The following is a 23300-nucleotide window of genomic DNA, read 5'->3' as shown; positions in this document are numbered from 1 at the left end:
AATTACCAAGGGAACAATTCAAAGCACCTTAGACCTACTTTTGATAAATAAATATGCCAACCTTCTACACCACAATGTTTCCCTTAACCAGCCTCATTTGCCACCAGGCATTTTGGATGATTCCATGCACTTTATCAGTGAGAGTCACAACTACACCTTTTAAAACCCTCTGGCCAACACTGAGTGCTTGCAGATTGACCTAGTGTCTATCACCCAACATAGATTCACACAGTTGCTTTCAGTGTGCACAGAAGATGCTCTGTCCAGATCAATGAAGCATATTATGACTTAACACAATGGCCTACTTCGCCCAACAGGCAATGGCTAGATTCCCACAGCACCTGAAATGCAAAGCTCCCTACCCCATCTTATTAGATCTGTTGCACAAATACATGGTGCAAATCTAGCCATGGTTTGGAAATAGATGCCACAATAGCAGAAACCAACATATTTAAATAAGAACAGAAAAAGCTTCTGGCACTGAAGAGTTTACAAAGGAGGCACTGATTATACTGGATTATAATGTAATCTACAGTACATCAAAAATTTAATTAAGGTTGTCTGATACCAAAAGTCAAGATATGGTCATATGATGGCAAAGCCATCTTATATTTATTATTCCCGTTCATGCTATTACAGAAAAACTGTCCCTATGTATGTATTTATTTGTTGAAATCATACAAGAATTCCAGAGAAGGGCAGATGAATCTGCCACATTAACTTCTCTAACATTTAGACAGATGGATAATTCTGGATCTTTATGAATATAAAAGTGTTTTCCATGATTTTTGCTGTAAATCTTTCAACTTCCATGGTTTAAAAAAAATAGCTTGTTTACAACTATTTAATGGAATGCAAGTGAGCTTTGAGAAGCTTAAGCTTTATTGCAACCAGATGTTCCAGCTCTCTGAAGACAGCTCTATATTGTCTCTAATATAATTAAGGCTTTGATCTTCTCATCTACATGAGAATATGAGTTATCTCTCTGACCATTTCAGTCCCGTGAGAAACTGCAGGGAGTCTCATTCAGGTATCTATTGCTTTTTATCTAACAGTTTCTACAAACTACAACCTGTCAAGATCCAAAGAGAACCTATAACATCCTTTAATAGAAATGCCCAAAATATTGTTATTCCAATTTATTAAAAAAATAACAGATATATATTGCAAGGGCCAGTTATCTTCTCTGATGGGGAAAAAATGCCCCAAATCTCATAATATTATCAAATATTATGGGATTGTGGATCATGGGAAACTTCTCCTTCAGCATAAATGACAGTAATTCAAGCAATCTGATATAGCATAATGTTTATGAATGCTTGAATCGTGCTAATGAATCATGAAGAGGCTAGTTCAGATTTTGTTCCCTTCATGAGCTGGGTTCATTATCTTAAGCATGCCATAATACGATTCGCTTACCCAGTATTCCAAGTCATGGTTTGCATTATATAACACATACAACATACTAAGCTATAAAGTAAGATTTAAATATAACAGCTTGAATTCACTACCGTGATAAAACACAAATAAGTAAGCTACATTGTGATATAGAACCAACATATTTAAACTTCCCATTCATCTGCAATATGCAGGTTAGCAGAACTGTTTTACCTTAATGGATTTAACAACAGTAACATCAGAATGAATTCATCCACCTATATTTCAACAGGCAGATCCACACACCTAACTCCCAGGATTTTCAGTCAGCAAGATGTCACCATCACAGAGAGTTGTGGATGCAGATTTGTCTCTGTGATCTTCATCCTAACTGTTCAATATCTTTGCAAGCAGACAGATAATCAGGGTGTCTGGCAAAAATGTTCCTGTGGATGTCCACATCCCCTACCTCAATTAAGCTTCATTTATATGCAGCCCAAAAAACCTACAGAAGGTGTACAGATTCAATCTATGTGTACAACAGAAGGCCGCTGCTTCTTTTCTACCTCTAGAGGGGCAACCTTCCTTTGTCTCTCTCTCGCTCTCAGCAGAACTAATGATAACCAGAACTCAGGAGGCACAAATTCACTCAGCAGCAGCGTCTGCCAAGCTACTGATAGTTCTCAGAGAGTTATAGGTTGGCAAACCACTAGCAAAGAGCCTTCCAAATCCAGATTTGTGCATTCATTTAAAGAATATAAGTTACCTTCTAGAACTCAAAACAAGGAAGAAAGGGCAAAGGCAAAGTCTCCCTCATCTGCAAAGGAGAAATTAAGTTTTGCCTGCTAGAGGCAGCATTCTCTTCCCAAGGCAACTGCGCACCTGCCCAAAACAGGAAGTGAATCTAGAATATTTAGTTCTACATTTCAGTGAAAGTATTTTTTAAAAAAAGTAGATTTTTCTATTTTGCCGCACTCTTCTCTTTTGCTGAAGTCACTATTGCCCTTTGAAAGTATGAAAGCACTTGAGCACTTTCATATTTCCAAAGAATAAAAGACTGAAAGAGCACACCTGAATTTCAAAACACAGCATGTACAAAGGGTATTGCGTGAGTGTCTCTTTACCAACGTTGCTCGCATAGAAAAAGCAACCATTCCTCCAGAAGCCTAGCAAAGCATGTCACTTGTTCAGGAACCCACTTTTTATCCCCCAGGGGGCTTCAAGAGCATCATTTCTGTCTTGCCCCTGCATCTGGGTCTGATGTCTCCAACAGCTCTCCAGATACAACTATTGCTGCCCTATTACATTCTAAATGCTCTGGATGACAAGTGAGGAACAGGCTATAAGTCGACATTAGCAAATCTGTTCTGCATGAAGAAAATCCTAGATTCCATTTAGGCTAATGTTTCTCAGACTTGGCTGCTTTAAGATGTGTGGACTTCAACTCCCAGAATTCCCCAGCCAGCCATTCTGGAGTTGAAGTCCACACATCTTAAAGCGGCCATGTTTGAGAAACACGGGTTTAGGTCATTGAGTACAATCTGCTCAAAGTGGAAGAATTCACCCTAAAACATCCTTGACAGATGGTCTCAGGTCATCCAGAAAAGAGTCCCTATCCAGTGCACTGGGTCATTCACTCCATGGTCAAATGGTTCTTACTTTCTTCTTATAATTCCATTACAATCTGCCTTTCTGGAACGGGAGACAATTATTCTGTTTCCTGACTCTGGGGACACCTGAGAACAGGTTGTAGCCATCCGTGTGCCATCTTTTAAGATAAATGAGCAGTGTTCTAGTTTTGTTTCTATATGGAAACCACTCTTGGACTTTTTACTTGATACACAAAAAATGAAAATTTGATTTTGAGATTTGATGATTGATTTATTCTATAACTACAGAAATATCTTGCATTACTTATATTTTTTCCGACAGAGACTTATTTTGTAAAGTTTTTTTTTAATGTTAGAGTAAAGGATAGATTTTATTATGTGATTTTTTAAAGATATTCTAGAAAGAGATGAATTTATTTTATACCTATGCCTGTACCAAGGAAAATCGAAAGTTACTTTTCTTTCTCTGTACTTTTCTTTCTTTTGTCTTTTTTCTCTTTCTCTCCTTTGGTATTTTACATTTTTCTGAAACTTAATAAAAAATTTAAATTGAAAAAATCCCCAACTGATTTTCTCCAGGCAAGGCTAAATATACCAAGTCTCTCCTTGTAGGGGTTAACTTCCATTTCCTCACTTATCTTTGTTCTTATTCTCTAAATCTCTACCAGTTTGCTTTGAACTTGAGATTGATCTTACTAGTGAAGAAAAGGGTAGAATTACTCCTTCCCTTTTTGGCTAAATCTGTACTCTTATGGATGAAGGCTTTTTCTGCATATACCATGCCACTGTACTGCCTCATATATATAGTTAGGAAAGACAAATGTTGCCACCCAGAATATGCAGTGCTAGGCTAAACAGGCTCTAGAGATCTAAATGAGCTGATAGTTTTGCATCTATCATATTACTATGTTACTTCGAGAGCCAGTGTGGTGTAGTGGTTAAAGCACCAGGCTAGAAACCAAGAGTCCATGAATTCTAGTCTCATCTTAGTCACAAAGCTAGCTGGGTGACCTTGGGCCAGTCCCTCTCTCTCTGCCCAAGGAAGCAGGCAAGGGCAAACCACTTCCAAAATCTTGTCAAGAAAACTGCAAGAAAAACTGCAAGGAAACACTGACTTGAAAGCACTATATATACATACAAGTAGACTGTATCCTCACTGAGATATGTATCTCAATACATTTCCCATATAAGACCATCATTCCCAACCTAAGTAGCACTTAAAGCTGCATTTATGAATGAAGCTCCTTTCTGGCACAATGTTAGCATTATGGTGGATTCTGAAAATGTGTGTAGGATTCTGAGAACAGACATGGCACAATAGCAACAACCAAAAGCAGCTGTCACTCTGAAGTTTACAGAGAATTATAAAAGGTCAGCAGGACCCTACAATTGCCAGAAAGAAGCGAAATAATGTGAGAACATAACAATACATGTTAAAAGCTGTAATTGGCTAAGAAGATCAAGATTGCAAGCAATCTTCTCTCTCTCCAAGGCAGCAAAAATACAAGTAATTTGAAGGGGAACTGGGATAAAGTTTAAAAGTATAAGGAGCAGAGCTATGAAAATCTTTGAAGGCTGCTTCCCTGCAACCAAGATTCAACCAATATGGCTTTGAAAAGGCCCCCTCATTTTCAAGAGCAAACTGAAGTTACTAAATTGCCTTGCCTTGCTTTGCTCTGCAGACTTCAGCAAATGTCCTCTGGCATTTGTGAAAGCCAGATAAGGTTTCAGCACATCTGTAGATCCTGCATCAAAGTCCCCTCAAGCTTTTGTGCTTGTGACTAGAAATGGGTGTAAGGAGATGCCCAACTTTCTCCATCAGCAGCTGCCAAAGCCTCCTCAGATATTTGCAAAGGCCAGAAGAGACTTACGCACAAGAGCAAAACCTGTACAAATGCCTCTTCTAAGTTGTACAAGTGACAGAGGTAAAAGATACAGGAAGATCAATGCAGCATGACACCCTTCACGGAAGCAAAGCACATCACTTCTTTGCTTTGACCATCGCATTACCTCCATAGAGCAAAGCTCTGCATCCAGGTGAACGTGGGTCACTTTGCCTAGAGCTAGTAAGGTCCACTCCTTGATTTCAGTAAACAAACATGTTTTCCATTACTTCTGCCACAAGCAAACTCCAGAAGCAAAACACTCAAAGTAACACTCAAAAAATTAAACCATAGCTGGGTGAGAACTGAAAAGGTAGCTAATTCACAAGCCCACAGGGCAATTAGAAAGGAGAAGACATATTTAAAGGATAGATATAACTTGGTTATCTAGCAGTCTTATAGGAATAGGCAAGTCAAGTAGCAAAGTCATCTTTGGAAAAAATCTATTAGTAGTAATGGAATGATAATTCTCATAGATTCATTGATGGTGACAGATTATATTCATTCAATTCATTTTTTATTTGGTTAGCTCATTTGACACAAGACAAGGCTTAGAGTTCTCTGTTTCAGTAAGTGAGCATCCAGAGGCAAGTTATTACTGTGGCAAGCAAGAGGATCAAGCAACAGCTGAGCTTGGCAGTATTAGATACTGCCACCAAATGGACACAGAGAATGATGCAATTTGCTTTAGTGTAAGCTGCATGGGCGAACTTGATTCCTCCTTCGCAAGGTTTCGTATCTTTTTTCCAACAAGGTGTTCCTTCTGTCTTCCACACTCCTATCTGTGTGCATGGGCATAAAAAATCCTGGACAAAGTCAGCACCAAGCACCAAACAAACAATGCCAATTTACTCATCAACTGAACAAGAACAACGGCTAAATACAACAAAAGACATTTTTGGAAGACAGTAACAGCAATTAACTCAGATGCCTGAGAAAGTCACCTTAAACTGAGGATTGAAGGAAAGACAGAAGGTGCTAACACAGACAATAGAGCGAGAACTCACAAATGGAGCATCAAATGTTTAAATAAGTGACTTAATATCCATTACTACTGAAATCAGCTCCCTGCCCCAAAGACTATTAAATCTGGAATCTGTTAATTTCACCATTACTTATAGACACGACTTGTCTAATCTCTGCAAATCAAGAGACTGAGACTGGGAAAGTGAGCTCTTAAGGTGTTTAGGGGTATAAACCTCTCTTCTACCTCCTGTCTCTCTTTTAATCCTGTTAACCCTGTTCTTCCTATATTTTCCATTTTTCTTGCCTACAGAATCACCATATCCTGATGCGAGCTAAAACACTAACAGGAAGCTGCTATTTATTTATCTTATTTAACCTAAGAGGATAAATATTCAAGATTCACTATCCTCTCAATGTCTGGGTGATCCACCTTATGGCATGTGGGCCTTATGACACACATAAAAGTGCTGTCCGGGAACCGCAAGTTGTAATCTCACTGTCCTCATTATCCAATTGGTCAGAGATATGCCAGTATTAAAACAATATCACGGAAACCCTTCTGACATATAGTAAATTCTGTCTTCGTGAATTTGTCCTTTCCCTTCGGGATCAATACCCCAGCTCATGGTAGCACATTCCAAACCCTAATTAGCTGCTGTATGAGAAAGTATTTCCTTTAGAATCTTACACTGTTCAGAAAATCCTAGGTATTACTGTTATAAAAAAAAAAAAAAAAAGCAAAGTCTTATTTGAGTCAAACTCAGCTGCTGTATACGTCAACTCAGTTTTCCTGGCAACCTTATGGAAGTGGTTACTACTGTATTTTGCCTTGTTTTCTTCCACTGTTTTCAAACTCCCCATCTAGAGTTCCTGAGGGTTTCTGCCCCAGGAATAACCAGGTTGAATTCTGCTTCGCTTCTGGGCTCAGGCAAGCTCAGCAAGGGCTTATCACCTGCTGAGACAATGTAATTAAAGACAGCACAAACCCCCCCACATCCTATTTACTTTCTCCAGGAAACATGCATTATAATATCATAATGCATCATTGTTCATTGGGGCACCTCTTCCCCACCTACTGTTTTCTTCATGTTTCCATAAAGATTGCTAAAAGTCTTCCCACTGTTCTCCAATGGAGGAATGAATTGGGAAGAGGCATTTCTGAATAGCCCTAAATATGATTGCTGCCAAAATACCTGGTATCAGTTGTTTCATGCAAGGACCCTTTGCTCACAAGCATCCTACCAAACCTGATCAGCCTCAGCATACACAGCTGTCAACCACCCCCACCCCAGGAACCAGGACAAATCATCTAGTAAACACCTTGCAACAGCTCTCACTTTGCCAGCGTTCCCACCACCTGGAAGCATTTTTCTGTGACTCATCTATGGGAGCTGTTTGGTTCAAATCAACACCACAAGGAGAGCCTTGATTGCTTCACTTCTGATAGCAATAGAGCACTTTACTGAGAAGGGGGAAGAGCATGAAAGCCCAGCAGGAAGCCAGCCTTGTTCACATCTCCCTAAACAACAGTTTTGTATAACCTCCAAGTGCAGCCACTGTGTTGATATGGAAATGTGTGCAGCTGTAAACTTCAATATCCAGGGATGTATAAAATTGGTCATTATCAGGTGCACATCCATTTTTGCATTCATTCAGTCATAAGCCTGTTCTATCCCATTTCCACATTGTTCTATTGTTCCAAAAAAATAAAGCAATTCTTTTCATACAGAAAACAATGCTTCCGTGTCAGATGCTTTTGGTTTAAGTCCATATGAAGCAAGTGGCCTGAGCACGAGGCTTCATCCACCCCAGGGAGTCAAAATATCTGAACCTATACATGGATACCCATAGAACCAGCATGTTCATTTATACAAGAGTGGGGCATCAATGAATCATTCTTTGTCCTTTTATAAAGCACCTCTCTACCCTAGAGGATTTTATACATTGTCACAGAATGCTCTGGGGTCAGGCAGACCTTCCACTATTGTCCTGCATCACTTTAAGATGCAAGGTTCTTCTAACTCTTCTAATAATTCCCTACTAATGACTGGACCATCTAAAGAATGGCCATAACTAAGTGGTGATGGAAGAGGGATCATCAGTCTGCTCTTTGGTGAAGACCTGGAGGCATTCTTAGTATGAAAAAGATTACCTGGAGTTGCCCTTATTAGCTGTAGGGTCTAAGGGTGAGAAAGAAGTTATTTTGAGGACTTCCAAAACGCACACATGGAACTAAGAGATTTCAGAGACTGATGAGATGAGAGGCTTTCCTTACATTGGTGTTTTCTTCCTGAAAAGGATACAATACACACACACAGACAGAAACACACACACATATATTTAAGTTTCAACACCTAATGTGTTACTACTAAGGAGTTTATACTACTTCCTTTAAATTAAACAGAACTTCAACCTGCTGTTTCTCTGGTTCAACAGACATTTGGCTCTGAGGGTTTTATGGACTGCAAAAATGCTCTAGGACAAGCAAAGTGACCAGCGCTAGCAAACAGGGGGATTTGTGTTTTATTGCAAAAGGTCATTTAAAAGTTTTTAACCTCTTGTTCTGATAATATCCTGAAAGAAACCGATAATATCACAAAAGACCCCATTACGAAAGATCCCATTAAAAGCAAAATGGTATAAAAAGAATACTATTCTTTATTATGAGGCTTTTTTAACTCAGCTTTAGAGACCATAATTTCAAAGGATTAAAACACACACACACACAAATGCTTTGAAATGTTGCTTTTGTCTGTCGCGACCCCATTTATTTCTCTGGTGATTTCATAAGACAAGATAGATGGTATACTTAAAGCTGATGAAAGACTGAAACATTATTGTCTCAGCTTTCACTGGGTATGTTTTTTAATAAATTAAAAAGTGTAACATCTACAAATATTGCACTCTGCCCTCATTCGTTTTTGACAGACTCTTTAATACCAGTACTTCCAGCTGTAGCTTTGTAACTTTGGGGCAGCAACTTTCAAGCTATATTTCATAAAATGCGAGGATGCTTTTTCCACGAACACTGGGCACTTTCTCAATTCTTGTCAGTGATGGTTTACAAGCTTTCTTAGGAAGAGTTTCACTATCACGATCCGTCCTATTTTATCATACACTTGTGAAAGTGTTTTGTGTTTGCCTATAATCTTCAATGGGTGAAAGGAATATAGTTTAGCTGCTGTTTGGCAGTCTTGGAAGAAGCTTGGTGGTCCTCTAGATTGTTTAGGTCTGCAACTCCATGTTAGCTAGGAAATAAATGCTGAAGGGCACCAGGCTAGGGAGTGGAAATTCCTATCTTTACTGCTAAATGTCAAAAGGCAATGGTTAATTGCTAGTGATCCTTGCTCAGGCCAAAGGATACAGTCAACCACTGCAGCTCTGTGACTTTCCTTGTTGAGGGACAAACCCAAATGTGTGATGACATCATGCAAATGCTGTGACTTATGTATTTGCTTTTTGATGTCATGATGCAGGTATAGAATGGTAGCATTTGAATCATCCTTGCTTGCAAGTCAACGTTTTGGCATCCTTGCAGTTTGCAAGAGAAACCACTGCCTGCTGATGTCCGTATGCTTAATTATTCAGCAAATCATTTCACCAACCGTCAAATGCAAGGTCCTCAAAATCCAGTGACCTGCCAGGGAAAACCAAACAGAGCTGTCAAGTTTGCTGTAACTTTGGAGGGCTGTCTGAAGCTTGTCCCAGAAATCTTAGCAATGCAGCACAGTTTTGAAATCAACTGCAGGAAGTTCTCAGGGAAAGAATCAAGATGGTCCTCCCAAAATGCTTGAAACAGAAATGCCAGTAACTTCATGTAAAGCATATGCTCCATGTTGTATCCAATTCCCCCCTCCCTCTTTTCCTTTCCAAAAAAGGTCCAGCATGCCCAGTAATCACGTGTTCCAAAATATTTTGATCCCTAAATCCCCTTCCTAAATGTCTAACATTTTAGGTTTCTGAGAAATATTCCAAGCATTCAGAACATCTGAAAGGTACTTAAACATTTGACATCTTTATTTGCCACCTTTTGTGTATCTACAGGTGTATGTACACCTTTAAGTCAGTCTTGATTCTCAGCAACTTCCTGGACAAGTCTATGCAGTTTTCTTGGCAATATTTTCAAAAGAGGTTGCCATTGCCTTCTTCCTAGGGCTGAGAATGAGTGACTGGCTCAAGGTCACAGGCTTCATGCCTAAGGCAGAACTAAAATTCAAAGTTTCCTGGATTCCAGCCAGTGCCTTTAACCACTATACCAAACTGGGTCTTTTATTTGGTAGTCTGGCAAATAGTATCAAATTCCATCATGAAACAGCTACATTCAATAGATGACTAAAATAGCATTTAGTATTGATAGCATTTTATAGCTGAGGATATCTGAAATCTGTCAGAATCTAATCAGGATGGGTCAACAAACATAAAGCATTAAAACATATATCATTTAAACGGAATTATAATAACCAAAATCTTACAACTGGTTAAGATATGAATTAAAACCAGTAGCTGGGCACAGTGAAGGGAAATGCAATAATTGTTTTCTAATAGACTTTATTTATTTATTTATTTATTTATTTATTTAGATTTATATGGCCAGCCATCTCACTAATGCAACCTGGTGGCTAGCAAGAATTAAAATTTAATATAAATACATGTACATTTAAAAACAAAACCCTGTTCCCAACTGATTATAGGTAGTCCTCATTTAGTGATCACAATTGGGACTGGCAACTCGCTTGTTAAGTGAAGTGGTCACTAAGTGAAAGCACCACTGTGCTTTTCTTTGCTTTACAGAACTGCAAAGGTCGTAAATGTGAGGATTGGTCATAAAGTTACTTTTATCACTGTCCTAACTGTGAACGGTCACTAAATGAGGCAGTTGCTAAAGGAGGATTATCTGTAATACAAAGTGGCTCCCGGACACACCATTCATCAATAATGTAGGCTCAAGTACTCTCCTAGCCCCCATACCTGTGAAAATAGCCAGGTCCTCAAGGCTTTCTGAAACGTGAGCAGAGTCAGAGCCAGCCAAACCTCGAGTGGTATGATCTTCCAGAGGGCAGGTGCAACTACAAAAAAGGCACACTTCCTGGGTCCCACTAGATGACAATCCCTAGTAGATGGGACCTGGAACATGCTTTATTTTTATTCATGTTCACTAACAAGGCGTGGCTGCAACTAAGGTCACTCAAGTGCTTGTTCATACAGGACCTTGGGATCCATTGTAATCCCTTCTATCTGTCCATAGAAATATAAGCAGATGGAAATGCATCCTACTAACTTGGTTTAGTATGACACCCTATTCTATACGGTGTACTGGTTATCAGCAGAACAATTCATTTTTGATATTCTGGACCCTTGATTCTTCACTTCTAATACAGTTTGCACTGTAGAGTGTTTTTACTGCTATCACACATCATTGACTCAATTAGGAATGCTGCACCTATGGGAACCTGTGAAAATTTTCTCTTCTCTTCTCAAGCAACAGTCAGCTATTTTATACTTTACCCAGCAAGAAATCACCATTCCCAGGGAAAGTCCAGTCATTCTCAGCTATCAAATCAATGCTGCCAAAAGGAAATAAAAACACACCAGTGCATCATTCACTCAAGTGTTTTATGTTCACAGTAAAGCACCATTGTTTATGTAGCCAAAAGAGCACCAAGTTCGCATACTTGAGCCTTTGCAGGAACACATTTTGGATCTGTTAAAAAAACTAGGCAATCAAAAATAGACGAGAAGATTCAGTATATTCAAAGGCTGGCATGTGCTATGATGAGGGTACCAAAACTGAAGGAAGGGATGGATTAGAACAAGCAGCTGCTTTTCTTCGTGCAGCAGAAGATTTATATATATGATTTTCAATAGAAAGGAGTCCTTTGAAACCAGTCCTTCTCTCCAGCTCAGAAATCTAGTTTTTGATTACAGGAACTTTCCTAACTAAATGGTACAGCATGTTTTGGACATTGTATAGGGGAAATATTTATTCAAAAGATTTGAACCATCCAGTAATTTTGAGATCCTTTGTTGTCTTTTGATGATATATTCAGAAAATACCTTTATCATCACAGTTACATTTTCTTTTGAAAGGACATGATCATATTTCAGGCCAGCACAACTGTACATCAGAGGTCTCTAGAATCTCAACCCCTTAATCTGGAATTGGCTAACTCAGTGGCATACCCTTAGACGCAACTCAGCTAGCATATATGTGGTACTATATGTGGAATGAAAATAACTATAGCAGAAGATCTGTCTGCTGCAATCAGTGCATGCACACGTGCGCGCGCACACACACACATCAATGTTCTAGATTTAGATTCAAGATATTTTCCTCCCACCTTGCTGAATTAACTGCTATCTGGCTGTTCTGTTCAAGATCAAAGAAGGCAACTGGGCTTTGTTGATCTCCATGTGGGAAAGCTATATTAGAGGTACATAAAATAATAATGCTATAGAATAAGTGAGGAGAGAGAATTGTCTTTCTTCTATCAGAGTAATGTGTCATTTAGTAAAGGCAAATGGGGCCTAATTCTGAAAAGATGTACTGCCTCACACAAGATATATTCTATGGAATTATCTTCCTCAAAATGTGATGTTGATCACCAACTTGCTTTAAGACTGGACTAGACAAGACAGACTCACTTCAATATCAGAAGCAACACGAATGAAACAAAAAAAAAAAAAAAAAGCAATTAAATCCTGCTCATGGACTCACCAGAAAACTTCTCATTGATCTCCCATGACTAAATAAGCCTTTGGGATTCAGCTGAACGTAACTTAAAAGTGATGGTCAAATTTATTTCAACTCTCCTGAGAAGTATTCAGGATGAAACTCAACTTGGTGTTGCTCTCACCAGCTTGCAGAGGTTTTAACCAATTATTGGTATGATGATGATAATGATGATGATACCAGACAGTTGAAGAAGAAAAAAGGGCATTAGAAGAATATATGAAGGACAATGAAGAAGATGCAGTGAAGCTAGTATACCATGAAGGCTTACTGAATACTGAAGAGACCAAACTGGCCTACAAGAAAGATCAAATGAAGAATAGGAAAGAGACATGGCAAGGCAAAGTATCACATGGCCAGTACAGGAAAGAAAAAAAAAAAATCAGCAGGCAAAGCCGAGAACAACAAGACCTGGCAATGGCTAAGAGCAGGAAAGCTGAAGAAAGAGACAGAGGGGCTAATTCTGGCTGCACAAGACCAAGCCTTAAGAACAAATGCATACAAAGCCAGAATCGAGAAGACAGCAACAGACAGCAGATGCCACCTCTGCAAAGACCTGCAGATAAAATAGAACAACTGTGGCAAAAGAAAGCAAATATAGTACCAATAGTAATGGGTGCCTTGGGTGCAATCCCGAAACAACTGGAGTGCCATTTGAACACCATTGGCACTGACAAAATCACCATTGGCATTGACAGCTTTACTTCAATGGGAAGTACGTACTTGGGAAGGACTCGATAGGTGGATAAAAATGCCAAATCTATTCTAAACATCTGGCTGATTGTGCAACCAACAATAATATCATCATCCCTATGTTCCATTCAACACCTTGTGGCCAACTCACAATACAATCTGAACTGAAGTTATTGTTTTTAAAAAAACATGATCAAGCACCCATAACATTTGCTACAAATTCACCAGGTTTAAAATGAGAAAATACAACAGAGTGCATATATATGTGTTGAGTGAATACAGAATTAGACAAGTTTACACAATAGTAAAAAGGCCACACAAGGATGATACTAGAATCATGGAGTTTCAAGAGGCCATTTATGGCCATCAAGCCCTCTGCTAAATACAAGAACCAAAATTAAAGCCATGGCAGATGGTTGTCTGCCTGAACACATCCGGTAAAGAGTTGGATAATTGGTTCCATTGGGATGTTAGAGGACAGGACCTGAACTACTTTTATATGATATCCTTCGAAAAGTGAGGCCTAATCCCCTTTTGGTCATCTCTGCTCAAAGCCAAGCTTTCTTACTTCTTTCCATAACACTTAATTTCTAGTCCCCTGATCATTGTTGTTGCTCTTCTCTGAGCTGACTCCAGTTTGCCTAAACCCTTCTTAAAGATTGGCATCCAGAGTAACACAATATTGGAACTGAGGTCTGAGCAAGGCTGAATGATTATCTTGATGCAGCCTAAAATTGCATGGTTTTGGGGCCACATTAGTGTTGATTCATATTCAGATTGCAATCAGTTGCTATTCCATACTCTTTCACAAGTATTATTCATAAGGCAGATGTCCTCCATCTTAATTTTTTTTATCTTTTCAATTCCATTCTGTAATTTTCAGTTTATTTCTCTAACCTACTAAGAGAAATGTGAATTTCCTTTCTATCAAAATTTGAATTGCATTTCTATATCCTAGGCTATCTAAGCTAATTATGTATCATTTGTAAATCTGATAGATATTCCCTCCATCAATTTATCCAAGTCATTAATAAAAAATGTTCAGTCCAGGACTTTTCAATATCTCACTCCCCTTTGAAGAGGAACTGTTGATAAGAATTTTTTGGTAAAAAGCCAGCTTTGTGGCTACTTAAGGCTTCATGTCATATATCTTGTTGAACAGAATGCCGTACAATAATATTTCAAACAGTTTCTTGAAATAAAGATATATTACATCTACAACACTCCTACAGTCAGCTATAAACTTATTCAATCAAAACATGTGGCATGTTGTTTACTTATGTTTAGTGAGATGTATTCTTGATCGTTTTGTGATTTGTTCAATAACCTCCCATGGAATTTATTTCACGCTGGCAAATCTGTGGTTCTTTTAATCTTCTCTTTCCCCCTCTCTTTTAAAAATGTTTCTGCCAAACTACCAGCAAGTGCCCTCAGTATTCTAGGATCAAATTTATTCAGCTCTGTAAATTCAAAATAAATAGGTATTCTCTTCCCATGTTTCTATCTATCTTAAGATACTATCCTTCTCCTTTATTCTGCTCTTCAGAGTTGCCTAGTAGAAAACTGAGCTATCTTGTTACCTATTAGCACTTTGCCACCTTAATTTGTATTTCCTCTTTGTTCCAATCATCTTTTTTTCTATTCAAGAAGCCCTTTAACTTTTTATCATTATATCATGGAGAGTTTATCCTCTTATGGTTCCCACCATCAAGTTGTGGTGAGTTTGGTGCAAATCATGTATACTTATGCTACTAATATATGCCAACCATAGCAAAAAAATCTGAATCTCAGAAGTCTGAATCTTAATGTATGAATGAGCAAAATATTTGGATATAGATACAGTATGTTTGGGACAAATGTTGAAAGCATAAAATAGAAAATAGGAATTTCAAAAAAAAAACAAAAAACAATTGACTAGAACAGAGAGAGATGTCAAAAACTGAATTGTAGCCAAACAAAATTTGATGTAAAGCCTACATCAAACACTGTCTTCCTGAATCAACTTACTATCAGGAAAAAAATGAAACCAATTACTGTAGAAGATGGCATGCGTGGCCTCATCATGGAAGCAAACAGAAGCAGGAGGAGCTGTATAGATACCGCATGAGAATCTTGTCATCAAATACTAGCCTCAAGAATGGACAAGGTACAACTGGATAGAAAGAAATGAACAAATAACTGTTTGTTTCTCAATGTTCTATGAAAAAGCAACAGTATGACATGAGATACCAGTTTATTACTAGCGTAAGATCTTTCCCAAAAGCCTGAACACTCAATTAGGACTAAGTATGATATCCTCCTAATCAAGTAACCAGTAAGGGCAGAACAAGATTTTTTCCAACCATGAAAGTATACAAGAATGGGTAAACAACAAATATTTGGGGTCAAACAAGAACATCATTCTGAGGCAATAGAAAGCCAGCCACCTTTTCTCCCCCAAAAGTTATCTTGGGTGCCACCATGTGAGAGGAATATCAATAATGTTTTAAGTATTAAATCCATTTTATAACAATAAATAGAAACAACAGGGAATATGTTAAGACATCTACTGTGTAACATCAGTATTGCATTTATGCTAAGTACTCTATTATGCAATATTTTATTGATCCTGTCATACTGAAAGAGTGTTGAATTATATCTACTGTTGGTCTAATATATTGTATATTCCAATCCAAGAGATCCTGAAATTAGAGTTAACATCCTGAGAGAAATAACTATTAGTAAAACAAGTCAGGAATTTTCTGGAAGTACTGTGCGTGGCCGAGCAGAGTTTGTCTTCCCAAAATACCCAGGTAATTAACATTTTCAGAGCAGAGATGTGAAGTTGCAGAAAAAAATAACTTAGAAGAAATGAGACAACTTTGATGAAAAGTGTTGGCAAGAGAGAAAACCCCCTTCCTGTGAAAAGTTGTAAAAGTAGGGGAAAATAACTTTCCCATGTAAAGTTTTGGTGACCAAAAGCTACCCAAACCTACTTATTAAACCTTGGGAGAAAAGCTAAACATTTGGGATGGAAGAAAATAATTTTCAGAAACGAGTTTGGTCCCTTCTCTCCCCGCCCCCATCCACCCACCCATGTCTTCATGCCATATTGAGATAACCCCCTTCCATAACACCTAAATTTGGGCTGTAAAGTCCTTTTCAAAGGAGAAACCAAAGATGAGAAGTTCATATTTGCTAAAAATGAAGCCAGCCACTTGCTCCACTAAAAGCAGAGGCAGCATGCAAAGCAGCAGAAACAGCAGCCTCTGGTGTTGAGATTCTACTCTGTAGCTCAGACTTTACATTTCCCTAGCAAGTTGGTCTAAAAATACGGAGAGAAGGGGGAGGGGGGGGGAAGGTAGCATCAAGTTTCCTCAGGGGAACCTTCTCAGTACAAGTAATTTTCCATCTTAGCATTTGATAGCCTACTGTTTTTGCTTGCGTAGTACAGCTTGCTATGAAACTTATTATATTAGCCAACGACATCCTGTCAGTTGGAAGTTAATATTGAAAAGGAGAATCACAGTACTTACAGACAACATGGCTTATGTTATGTTGGAGAAGGCAAATCAATGTTCTCTAATGTTTTTGACATTGGATTAGGCCCAGCCAACCTGGCAAATGATCATGGGACCTATATTTCAGCATCAGGAAAACACAATGTCAACTACTCCAATCTAGATCCTGAATTAATCCATCTGGATGATACTATATTGGGGAAATGGAAGACACTGCACAGGTATGGTGTAATTAGAGTTAGGTCCCAGGCTGTCTTTTAGTGAGAAATGAGTCAAGAAGAATGCCTTCAATGACTCAACTAGATCCAGCTGTATTTGTATGTTGTTACAGTCATTCTATATGGAGGTCCAGAGATGAAGAGTCAGAACAGCGGCACCCTTTCTCTCAATTTTTTGGCTCCTTCACTCCTGAATCCTGTCTACTCTGATCAGCCAACCAGATCAGCACAACAGTACCATGGCTGATGTGGGTCTTCTGGGCTGTACGGTACAACAGTACCATCTTAGAAGCGGTAGAACCCAAAGCACATCTGTGGGATAATATTTCCCAACCCATTAATTCTTACCTATCCCAGTATAAAGTAGAAATGGTAGAATACAGAATATATTGCTCATTACCCAGGCTATCCAGAAAACAGCTGCCTCCAAGTGTATAGGTACTATTGCCTGCTGTTAATACCCATGAAAAATGAGAAGTAGTTAATATTAATGATCCAATTGGTTCATCCTCCTCTATTTTATCCTGCAGAACTTTAAGGAAAAAAATTGGACATGGGATTACTACAGCATGAAAGAAACATGATGGATGTGTATCCCAATATACAGACATGTCCATTTGTAGACTCTTCTCTCACACATACCTTTACCATTTAAAAAAAGCAAGCTAATGAGAAGCCTTCATCATTGCCTTGGACCTGGGATAATCCAACAAAGTATGCTTCAAACTGATAATGTACGCTTCAGTCAAAAGAGACAAGGATTAAGCATGGATTTAAAAATGATAACAATGTTCTCCAAGGCAATGTGACATGCAACAGGATCACAAAGAGTGTCAAAGCAAAAGTGTATTTTGATGCAGCCAACAATGGCTTCCTTGTAGTAGTCTGCAGCACAGAAAAAACGAAGATGTGAGATCTACATTTTTCAAGCAGGAATATATCTACAATCTTGTTTCCACACCAAAGTTCAGCCAGTCTTAATAGAAAGGTGCTTGAGGATTTGGAAGAAAGGTTTCCATCATTAAGTGTGTCTTCCTGTTCATAAGCTACTGCTTCTAACCAAGAGAATAAAAAGTGAACCCCTGTATCTAATTCTTCCATGGTATATCATTACATTGTACATTTCCTTTACAAAATATCATAGAGGAGAAGAGGGACTAATTAGACGCTGAGCTGTTCTTCTCTAACAAACTTGCATATAGTTGAAACTCTCATTGGAAAGTTACTTTTTCTTTAAGACTACATGCAATAGATAGTTCTGGAAAACTAATTTTTTAGAGTTCGGTGTCATTTTGAACAAAGTAACCATCCCTAACTATGAAGCAATAAAAGCCAACAAAATCAGCATGATGGAATATGGGTTCACTTCCCAAATTCCAACAATGAACACTACCCCCAATTTTTCAGGGTGGATAAATAGACGTTTTCTATTGTAACACTTTCAATTTTGAAAACTATAAAGTGTTACAATAGGAAACTGTCATCTGTATCAGGGGTCCCCAACTTTTCTTGCTCATGAACATATTTGTAATTTTAAGAACATGTTATAGCTGCCTTAACTGTCATTGGGGAACTCAATAAATGGCCACACCCCACTTGGCAACCAATACAAAGCCAAAAGCTCTCATGGAACAAGGAGTTCCAAAAGCGACAAGGGAAGCATCCCCAAACACTCTATGGCAGTGTTTAACCTCAGGAACTTTAAGTTGTGTGGACTTCAACTCCCAGAATTCCCAAGCTAGCTGGGGAATTCTGGGAGTTGAAGTCCACACATCTTAAAGTTGGCAAGGTTGAGAAACACTGCTCTATGGGAACCCAAAATCTAATCTGTGGTTTGTTTCTGTCACCAAGTCTATCCACATACCTCTACTAGCACTGGAATTTGAATTCATCTTTGAGAAGTACAGAAACATATAGCTATATTTGGGTTTTATAGTTTTGATCTAATCATGTCCAATGTGTTTGGCCAGCCATCATTCCCGCTGCCCTCATTCCACCTGCAAAATCAGGATAAAAGATGCCTCTCTTTCAGAGCTGATTGCATGGACAAGTCAAATAGAAGTTGCAAAGTGCTTTCAAAAAGTGCGATAGAAATGCTAAATAGCAGTGCCTGCCCTTGATATTATTTAATCAAAACTTTAGAGAGAAAGGAAATTGCACTCCAGCACCCGCCTGACCTCACAAACTCTTGCATCCTCCAGTGAATGAGTCTGTTGGGCGTGTATTATCATCATAAATCTGAAGATAAAGGGCTATCAAGCAGCCTTGTGGATGCAAAGATGCCATAAGGGGCAGAAAAAAATCTTTCAAGCTATTAGGGTTCGCATTCCTCTATGTCTGCATATGACTAAAATAGTAACAAAGGAGGAATGGACATATTTGGTTCTTACTACATTGAAAATGTATGCGTCTTCCAAGCTATTTTCTATTCATTTGTCAAATAAATCATAACAATGAAAATTAGATCACAACAAAGGTAACTAATGTCTTCTTGAAATGTGTACATCTCAGAAGATGTAGGGATGTGTGCATTTCTTCTCCCCCTACCATCATAAAATCAAAATATCATGATACTGCAGGAGAAGAAATATAGTTTATAGTGTGTCAAAATGCTTTATATACCAACCATTTAACAGGGCTAGGGCTAATAATACTGGGTTTTTCAAGCTATTCCAAGCAAGTAAAAACAACCCTTTAAGAATTCAGCTGAGCAAGTTTGGCCTCTTCTCATTTTGAGCAACCATGTAAATGTTCCGTTCACCAAAACATGTCAGGCAATCACCCAATACGTCTTTTTCTCAAGGTGCTGGGACTAAGTGCCCACTAAATCTTGATAGATGATGTTTTGCACTCTTTTATCAGTATTAAGCTGGAATAACTCTGCTTCCTGTAAGATCTGAGTCCTGACAAGCCCAACAACAGAAACATGGGGCTGCAAGGTTTAGCTGTCATTCTACAAGCCAAGGGGTGGGAGGAGTATTTTCCCCCTGTTCTTTGCTCTACCACCATTGTCCCTTTCAGCAAGCATAATTCAAAACACAACTTCTATTCTGCAGCTTTCTTGAGTTGTAAGCAGAGATGACAAGGAGAGCTCCAGGTGTACGGGAATGGAGAGCCAAGTACTTCTTAAAAATATATATTTAAAAAAATGTATTTCATTCAGGGGGGTAGGGAGCCACAACATTGTAAGACTGCAGAAGCTTTGCATGAAAAACATCCCAAGTTAGAGAGGGTCAGAGAACAGGTGATGAGAAAAACATCTGTGTTTTTGAAGAGCAACTGTCAGTTGGAAAACATAGTCTCAAGAGGGATGGCGAAATCACTTGATGTGGTCTAATGCGACTACCTCCATCGCAATTCATCCATTACATTATTTTATCAAAAGGCATTTTAGCCAATTGATCAAACTGATTACACATTGCAGTCTTCTTTAGACCTGTAAAGCACCATCAAGTTTTGGGAGGAGGTGTATGTGTGGGCACATGCATGGTGTTTGTGTGCATGGGGGTGAGGCACATAACAATGATTTACAGAGAGTAAGAAAACTTAAGAATTTCATATGTATGACTTCAAAGTTAGCTTTCTTTGAATCCTGAAATTAATTCCCACCCTCCCTGGATGAATTTAGTGACTTTCTGGGTTCAATTTCTTGACTGACTTTCAATTGCCTATTAAATATTGATGGTAAGACAGCCAAAGCTGATATAAAGCACATACATGCTTTGATGCAACTTAGCCATGCTGTTAGTCTGTGTGTGTGTGTGTGTCCTATGACAACTTCATAAACTATAATATCACCAAATGCGTCAGTAGCTGGGGCTAAATGCTTCAACCTACAGCTTCATCTAAACACTATGCAGCTTCACATAGGAAAGGACTTCAGACAGAAGTCAAAAACTTTGCTACCTGTCCCACTAATGTCCTCACAAAAGAATTCCATCAGGAACAAATATCTAAACATCCAGTGTAATGAAAGAGCTTCTAAAACCTTAAGGGAAAGTGAAGCATTTCAACAAGCATTTGAAAGAAACATAGGTTTTATGAAAGGCCAAGTCCTTCACATACATGCTACCCATATTTTGCTCTGCAATGTACCTAAAGAACAAGATTCTTCTATTTCACTCACCCCCCCAAACCCCACTATAAACAAATATCCAGCTGGGTGGTAACAGAGCCACCGAAACTATCTTCCACTTTTATTTCAGTCAGAAGGTCACAGTTTGCTTTTCTTGACATAAAGCTGCTGTCCAAGTTAGTTAAATTAACACCTTGATTGCAATTATGGAGATCCAAATGATTGGCCAGCTCTTACAAGCCTCCCTTTGAGCTTGACAACTCAAAGGGAGTTCTTTATTGTTGTTATTTTACAAGATTATTATTTTACAAGACGGATAAACAGCAAACAGCATAAGAAGGGGGGGGAGAGAGCATGTGTAAGTTAGCTGTCTAAAGGCTTTTTTTATCTATCCTCTTATATATGTACCTCTGGGTTCAGTGAAGATAAAGGCAAAGCATGAGAAGCTTGACATTTTCCAGTTAAAAGAAATCAAAGCCTTCTAAGAAGGCAGTCTCCTGAACACACCAAGAGAACTCCAATACTTTACTAGACAATATGGTATAATAAACTGTGCTTTCATCTTCTCCCAAAGTATCCACTTCCATCCTTTCTGAGGCAAACTCAAAGACCCAGTGATATCTGTCTTATTCCCAATACCTAATGCACTGTGTGAACCAGAGGTGGTAGCAACAGTCACAGAGATACATACACCCACGCCCCGACGGCTGAGGAAACCTTGATCCGTGATTTCAAAGGCTGTATAGAGTTGTCAGGAATCAGATTTTTGTCACTGGTGACTGCTGCAAACTCAGCAGGCGTATTTATCAACACCGGCACTAAACAGCGGGCAAACACTACATTCCAAAACAGTATCCTGGAGCTAGCGGTGCAGTCCAATACACGTTTACTCCGAAGTAACGTCCGCAATGTGGTTTACACAAGGCTAATCCAGAGGATCCGACCGGACGTGCTTCCAAGAACCGACGCAACAGGCTCCGGTGCCAAGTGCCCAACATCCGATTGTAAACCCGCCAGCGTTGCCACCAATGCCCCAGAAAAATGGCAGGGTCGTAAGCGAGCGCACGCCCAGCCCTCCACGCCTCAGCGCTCCTGCTCCGGGAAAAACGACGGTCCCACATTCCACCGATTCCTCCCCTCTTTCGGCCGCCGCAGGACGAAAGCGGCTTTCTCTAGAAGTCCCTTTAAGTCCGACCGGAGCCCCCGACACGGACTGGGGAGGGAGGGAGGGAGGGAGGGAGGGAAAGCAAGCCAGGAGAAAGGGTGCGGGCACAGCGATCCAGACCGGCTGCATCCCTCCTCTGGCGGGGTGGCGGAAGGCAGGGATGGGGGAACCGCGCGTGTATTGCGGCAGCGCTGCCCCCCTGCCCGTGGACGCACGACAGAGGCTTCCTACGGCCCGGCTGTCGAGCGAGACAACCTGTAGACGGGGGTCTGTACGAACTTACTGGAGGGGGAAGAGGGGGCAGAACGAGAGGCTGCCCAGGCAAACTTGCACCCCTTCCACCCACCCGCTTGCCAGCGCAGAAGCCCGTCCGCCCGCCCCGCTTCCCCAGCACCTCTCCGGCGAAGGCGACCCCCCTCCGCGCCCAACTCGCGGGGCTCCTACTCACCTCGCAGCGTCCCGGCTCCGCCGAGCAGCGCAAACAACAATCCAAGACAGACGCAAGGCGCGGTCCTGCCGTCGGCGCTGCCAGCCCTCATGGCGATGGAGGCGAAGGAAGGAAGAGAGGGCAAACTCTACCTGCCTGGCGTACTCCGGGAATGCGACGCTGCCCTCAGCGAGAGCCGCAACGGCAGCCAGCCAGCCACCCACCCGCCGCCCGGCTCCAGACTAAAGCCGAGCAACCGCGCGCCTGCATCCCAATTAGACCCCCTCCTCCCCGGCAGCCAATTAGGCGAGGGATGGGCGGGGCTAGCGGCTGAAGGGAGGGGAGGGGCCGGAAAGCGGAGCCAGGCTGGAGTTGTCCCCAACCCGCCTGGGCGTCCTCGCTCTCGCCGGCTCCCGTTAGCGCTCCTGCCGCGCTCGCTTTCGCCGCCGCGGGCCTGCCAGCCCCGAGGCGGGCGCTGCTGGGGCCGCCGCTTCTCGCGTCCGAACGGGGCCGGCAGGAACTGCGCCGTGGGGGCTCAGCCAGCGGATGAGGTCTCCAACGCCCTCCGCTTGGAGAGGGCTTTGGAAGCCCACCCCGGCTGCGGTTCCAGTTCTCCCCTTCTGCCCCCCCCCCCCCAAGCCCCATGCTCGTGAGGA

General features: G+C 40.3%; 1 protein-coding gene across 6 annotated transcripts in view; it reads right to left on the bottom strand.

Moving 5' to 3' along the window:
• The window catches only part of UNC5D (unc-5 netrin receptor D), a 417169-nt gene extending 394297 nt beyond the window's left edge, over positions 1–22872 (bottom strand). For all 6 annotated transcript variants that reach the window (XR_015795854.1, XM_088139128.1, XM_088139129.1 and 3 more), the window contains exon 1: positions 22666–22872. Coding sequence is in view for 5 of the 6 variants with exons in the window: in XM_088139128.1 (XP_087995254.1) it covers positions 22666–22756 (91 nt within the window). In the remaining variant the exon portion in view is untranslated. The remainder of the gene's footprint in view (positions 1–22665) is intronic.
• Positions 22873–23300: the final 428 nt, after the last annotated feature.

Source organism: Python bivittatus, unplaced genomic scaffold (assembly GCF_059951505.1).
Source record: "Python bivittatus isolate LINGU-HERP-01145 unplaced genomic scaffold, Pbiv_v1 ctg000320_np1212, whole genome shotgun sequence".
Classification (NCBI taxonomy): Eukaryota; Metazoa; Chordata; class Lepidosauria; order Squamata; family Pythonidae; genus Python; species Python bivittatus.
The sequence above is the reverse complement of the archived record's forward strand: the minus strand, read 5'-3'. Positions and strand labels throughout refer to the sequence as shown.